At 35.8% G+C, this 6210-nt stretch overlaps 1 protein-coding gene across 1 annotated transcript in view; it reads right to left on the bottom strand.

Moving 5' to 3' along the window:
- Positions 1-1243: 1243 nt before the first annotated feature.
- Positions 1244-6210, bottom strand: part of LOC106474640 (astacin-like) — a 20719-nt gene continuing 15752 nt past the window's right edge. Inside the window, exons 7-9 of the mRNA XM_013935330.2 lie at positions 3715-3849; positions 3207-3463; positions 1244-1416 (exon numbers count right to left, since the gene is read on the bottom strand). Of these exons, the coding sequence (XP_013790784.2) occupies positions 1330-1416; positions 3207-3463; positions 3715-3849 (479 nt within the window). The 3' untranslated portion in view covers positions 1244-1329. The remainder of the gene's footprint in view (positions 1417-3206; positions 3464-3714; positions 3850-6210) is intronic.

Genomic DNA, 6210 nt, shown 5'->3' with positions numbered 1-6210 from the left:
CCCACTTTTTAACTGTAATTAAATACTACGAGAGTAAATCTTCCACTTGGTAAACCCACTTTTTTAACTGTAATTAAATACTACGAGAGTAAATCTTCCACTTGGTAAACCCACTTTTTTAACTGTAATTAAATACTACGAGAGTAAATCTCTCTCTTCCACTTGGTAAACCCACTTTTTTAACTGTAATTAAATACTACGAGAGTAAATCTCCCCCTTCCACTTGGTAAACCCACTTTTTTAACTGTAATTAAATACTACGAGAGTAAATCTCCCCCTTCCACTTGGTAAACCCACTTTTTTAACTGTAAATTAAATACTACGAGAGTAAATCTCCCCTTCCACTTGGTAAACCCACTTTTTGATGTGGTGTTAATTGTACAGATGAAGCAAAAAACGTTTTCCATGCTTTTCCTCTTTGTAACTGTAGCGAAGTATAACAATATATATCTTCATATTTTACTATTCGTGTTTATGTACCACTAAATTTCATTTTGACAGGTTCCAGAGTCGTAAGGTGTAGATCTTTGGATATGTGTGAAGCCATACATTCTAGAACATTCGACTCGTTTGTTAAGAAAGTTTTTTATGAAACGTTTTTTAAAACTTGATTGATGATTTATCAGAACAAACTTTCTACCTATTCAAGTCATTGTATAAGTGTTTTAAAATATGTTTTACCAATTGCATCTTATTGGTTTTAACAGTTAAAACTCGATTATAAGGTATTACCTTTTTCATGCTTTTTGTATTTTTTGTTAACGAAAAGTAGGCAGTGAAACTATGAAACAGGTTTGTAAATATAAATACAGTAAACTAAACTTGTTTGAAAAAGAAAGGAATTGCTATTTAAAGTTTATTGTTTATATACATACAATGAAACAAACGTTGTTTATCGTAAGTTATGTTTTTACTGGTTTCGTGGCTTCTTTAGCTACTTTTAATCTTTATTATAATAGGCTTAGAAAACCGATATAAGATTAACACCAATCTTGCCAAAAATAGTAGCTCCATAGCTACAGAAAAATCATAAAAACTCACGATTTTCTTCATTATTTATTGTTACTTTGTGGCCGCTCGACAGTTCAGCTGTAAATCTACTCGTAGTAGACACAGCTTTTTACTTAATAACAAACCAATAATTACTTCGTCATAGTTTCATGTGTGTGTGTGTGAGTGTAATGAACGGTAAATTCACCATCTTAAACGTTATTTGCTTTTGCTGTATTTTTAGTTTACACAATTGACCATATAAAATCATTTAGTTTATTCATCTGATACATAATCACTTATTCCATCTAAAACACAGAAGCAGAACCTTCCAGAACTTTAGCATGCTCTTCTTTGGAACCTTACATTATCAATAGCAATTACTCCGTCTCCATTGTGTCCGTTCATCAAGCCTTCCAGGAAAAACTAGTAGAAATATTGAATAAAAATATTACCATCTTAAATATACCTTCAGATAAGTATATATATATATATCAAAAATATTACAATTATGTATGAAAAATATATAAATACGAGTGTAAAACAGATATTATCTCAAGTCATAGGTTTTCTAGCAGGACATGAGAATGTAGTGGATGAAATAAGACGAAGATATAGGTTTGTTCAAATGTCTGGTGTAACAAATTAGGGCGCGAAGTTTTACCTTTAATATGTGGACACACACACACTAATTTTAATTTATTATTTTTACAGATATTCTAGACCGTATACTAAAAACCATCTGCCGACATATTATAGTTAAAAGCTATCTTGTAAATGTCTGGAAATTTTAACATTTATATATTTTCAATCCACAGTTGAGTTTAAAAAACGTTAAGCTTATGAAATATTTTACCAATAATGCAATTTATGTTTGCTTACTGCTGTAAAAGACGTGCATAGAAAAATCCGATTCAATCATTGTTGAACTATTAAAACCGTGAAAACACAGCTGGCTTTGTAATTTACCATCGTCACATGAAATGGTTATTTTAGTATTTGAGGTTAAAACCTTAAATTTTATATAATAATAATAACTAAAAAGTTATTTTATACCTATTAAAGGCGTAAAAAATTAACATTTTATGCATGTTGTTCACGAGTTACAATAGATACATAAAAATTAATAGTGTTAGTAATGATTATAAACTCAAATTCGGCATTTGTAGTGTTATTTTTGATACTATTTTCATGGATGAAATAACTGCTCTGAGGTGTATAAAAAGTTGCTTTTTATCTATCGAAATAAATTTAGTTTTGAGAAAGAATGTTACGGTGGTTCAGTGGTAACGAGGGCATACGGCGCTACAATATGGGCATAACACAAATAGCCCATTGTGCAGCTTTACGCTTAACAAACAAAAGAGCGAAGAAAACACACGTTTATAATAAAGGGGAGTATATTGTTGATTGGGAGACGGCAGTTGTTTGAGTGATAGTGTCAAGCTTGGTGAAGTAATTAATTAGTATATGTTTAAATATACACAAATATCATTCTGGTTATTCTGTCTCTACTAACTAACAACAACGGGGGATTATTTGTCACGCCAGTTTTGTATATCCGAGCCATAATATCGCCAGTAACTTCAGTTTTATGTTCTAGCTCTGAAGAAACAGAAAAAGCAAAACGTCCGTTAAAATATGTTTTCATCTAATTAGTGGCGTAAGTATGCCCCCGCAATTGCAAGGGGGCCAGAAGGGCCTGACACAATTAAGAATTGCCGACAGAGGGAGAGAAATGCGATTTAATTTGTTTAAGCAAAGGACGGTTGTACTATTCTGTTAATGATGTCAACCAGCAAGAATCGTGTCTACATTCACAGGAAAATAAATGTAGGGGGACCAATTATTTTTATTTGGTGGGGGGCATCGTTTCTAGTTATGCGACTGCTTATAATTATATGGAGTGTAAGGGTCGTTTTTTTTCTCCATGTTTATTGTCAAATTGCCAATACCCTGTTGAACCCTAAGTTTCTTTTGTCCAGTTTGTATAAACACCAATATAATCAGTAATTAATAAATTTTTAGTCCAATGTACAAAAAGGATGGGTCATTCAAACCGCCTTTTTTTTAAATCTGAAATACGGACATTTTGCATAAAATATGTTTGTTCTCTGATAGTTTATGTTAATATAAGGTGAATTTTGTGGCTGGAGGTGAGAATCTAACAATTACTACAGTGTTTTTCTGATGAACTTGATAGTATCTGAGCTCACCCGTAGATCACCGTCTATATCCAAAGTGAGATTAATCACTTCCCACCAGTTGTCGTTTGATGGCTCTTCTTGTAGGTATATTTCTTTCGTTTCTCCATTCTGTCGCAAGATGGTGTACTTATCGGCTCCTCCTCCCTTCATGAACAAGTCCATCGAAAGACATCCTTTTCGTCCTCCATACATTTTAAAGTATGGTGTTATAAGACGGCCACCGCCATAACCTCCATCTGCCTTTATCTCAATTTTCAGTGAATAACCTAGTAAAAAGAAATAAATACCGATTTTACATGTAACAAGAAATCTGTAAAAAACAAAGAGACAGTTTAGCCTAAACAACTGCCTTATAAATGGTGATATATCTAACAAGTCCATCGTGGACATTGTACGTTCCGAAACTCAGCTTTACTTAATACATTTTAGAATAACAGAACAATGAAAAGATATACGGAACTGGGGATATTCATATAGCGTTAGGAAAATTTCATTTTATCGTCTAACTATTTCTTACCTGTTCTACCTCCTAAGGTTCCATACGAGCGTTCAAAATTTGAACTCATACCCTCTTGGTTAACAATGCCACAGTCATTTTCCTCAAAGTCACACTCAAAGTCAGGTACGGTGGGAGGAGGAGGTCTGGTCTCTCCTGCAATGAAAAAAAAAAACTGATCCACAGGCAGATAACAAAAACATAATACCATATTATAAAGATATTTAAAATTAAAGGATTATTCTGACCCTTTAAATACGAAATATATCAGTCTTTGAAATGCTGAAACGTTGTTAAACATAGATTAAAGGATAATGTTCCAAGTAACTTCAAGAAAAACAAGTTTCATAATGACAAAAATATTGTGAAAGTTTAATTTTAAGTACAAAATTGTATTATGTGAAAGGATATTTAAATATCGAATATATGTAAAGGCCAGTTGCCTCTTGGTGACGTTTCATTCGTCTGTGTCGCTTAGCAACAAAACCATAATCTGATATTTTTGCGTTAAATATTGTTACGACAGCGGAAATCACGTGACCCTAGTAACACGTCATGAACTTCTAGAAAATTCATGTCCCTTCCTGAAGCCTCGAGTGTTTACTAGATGTACGGTATTCTTGCATATAAGACCGCCAAGAACTGACGGCAACAATGTAATGTAATTGAATTGCAGACAGAGAGAGACTGACGATTGAGTCGAGCACGTGAGTCGTTCGTTGTGAATTATAGCGTTTGTTATAGCATGACTGTGGAAATTAAGTGTATTGCAAAGTGGTATTGAGAAGGAATAAACTAGTTTTATTTAAGAAAGGACTTGTATCGCTAAAGTTTCTTCGGAAAGAATTTTTACGGAAAATTAACAAACGAACAGAGGCGTAACAAATTGGTGTCAGAGAGTGGGACGGAAAAGAAAAAAAATGGAAACGAGAAGCAGCAAGTCAAACTACAGCTTAGCAGATTTGATGGTAGCAATACAAGAGCAGCAAAAGAAACAAGAAGAAAGATTACAGCAGTTGTTGGAGGATAAAGAAAAGAAACAAGAAGAGAGATTACGGCAGCTGTTGGAGGAAAAAGAAAAGAAACAAGAAGAACGAGAAAATAAACAAGAAGAGAGATTACAGCAGTTGTTGGAGGAAAAAGAAAAGAAATAAGAAGAACGAGAAAAGAAACAAGAATAGAGACAACAGCAGTGGCAAGAAAACCTGCAACAGTGGCAGCTCGAACAGCAAAATAAACATGAGAGATTACAGCAGTTGTTGGAGGAAAAAGAAAAGAAACAAGAAGTACGAGAAAATAAACAAGAAGAGAGACTACAGCAGTGATTGGAGGAGAAAGAAAATGAACAAGAAAAGAGACCACAGCAGTGGTTGGAGGAGAAAGAAAATAAACAAGATGAAAGTCTCCAATAGTTGAGAGAAAGCCAGCATACACAAATGGAAAAGATGAGTAAATTTCAAAGTGAATAAAATACATTAAAGGACGATTTACTGTCTTTTACACAAGGAGGATATATTAGCCATGGGCCTAATCAGCCCCAGACAACAGGAAGCCCCTTCCAGACCCCGCAGCTAAACCTTAATGCCTGCCAGAAATCACATTCCAGACATGAGTGTCAGCAATAGGGGTGATCTAGTACAAAGGAAGCCACAGGAATTCGATGGGAAGGCATCATGGGAAGCACATAGAGCACAATTTGAGCGCCTGGCAGAAATGAATGGATTGACAGAGGAGCAGAAGGCAGTATATCTGGCAACGAGCTTGAAGGGACAACCACTGGAAATACCTGGACAGTTGTCAGCAGACGACAGGCACAACTATAGAGCACTGGTAGCTGTTCTAGAACTCAGGTATGGAACTCAAAATCAGTCCGAAGTCAACAGGGCTAGGTTTAGGACTAGAGTCCATGCTAAAGGGGAGAGCCTGCAAGAGCTGGCACAGGATTTGGAAAGTATGGCACACAAGGCCTACCCAACTGCACCACTCGATGTCCTCAAGCTGTTGCTGAGGGATCAGTTTGTAGATGCCTTGGACAGTCCACAACTGAAGATACAAGTAAAGCAAGCACATCCCTCTACTATGCAGGATGCAATGGCCAGAACTGTTGAATTTGAATCCTACATTAAGACCAGCACAGAGGTACCAAGGTTGGTACAGTCACCAGGATTCAAGGCCAGAAAAGGTCAGCTTTCAGAGAAGTTTGAGGGACTTTGCTGGCACTGTAACAAACCTGGGCACAAGAAAGCTCAATGCTGGAAATTTCAACACAGGGAAGATGCCACGGAAGGAAAGGCTGCTACCCAGAAATGTTGTTGGAACTGTTGAGAGCAAGGACATATGAAGAGCCAGTGTAAGAAGAATACTACCAACTAGTCAGCTTCGGGAAACCAGTAATGGTTGGTGTTGAGGGACGCTCACCAACCCCCATCGTGAAAGTCCCAACAGCTAAGTGTAAATGGCAAGCACGCATAGTATCTATGTGACAGGAAAGCTGTATGGACCAAAGGTGCAACTTTG

This window comes from Limulus polyphemus, unplaced genomic scaffold (genome assembly GCF_000517525.1).
Source record: "Limulus polyphemus unplaced genomic scaffold, Limulus_polyphemus-2.1.2 Scaffold7469, whole genome shotgun sequence".
NCBI classification, from domain to species: domain Eukaryota; kingdom Metazoa; phylum Arthropoda; class Merostomata; order Xiphosura; family Limulidae; genus Limulus; species Limulus polyphemus.
Note: the sequence above shows the minus strand (reverse complement) of the source record. Positions and strands in the feature narration are given on the sequence as shown.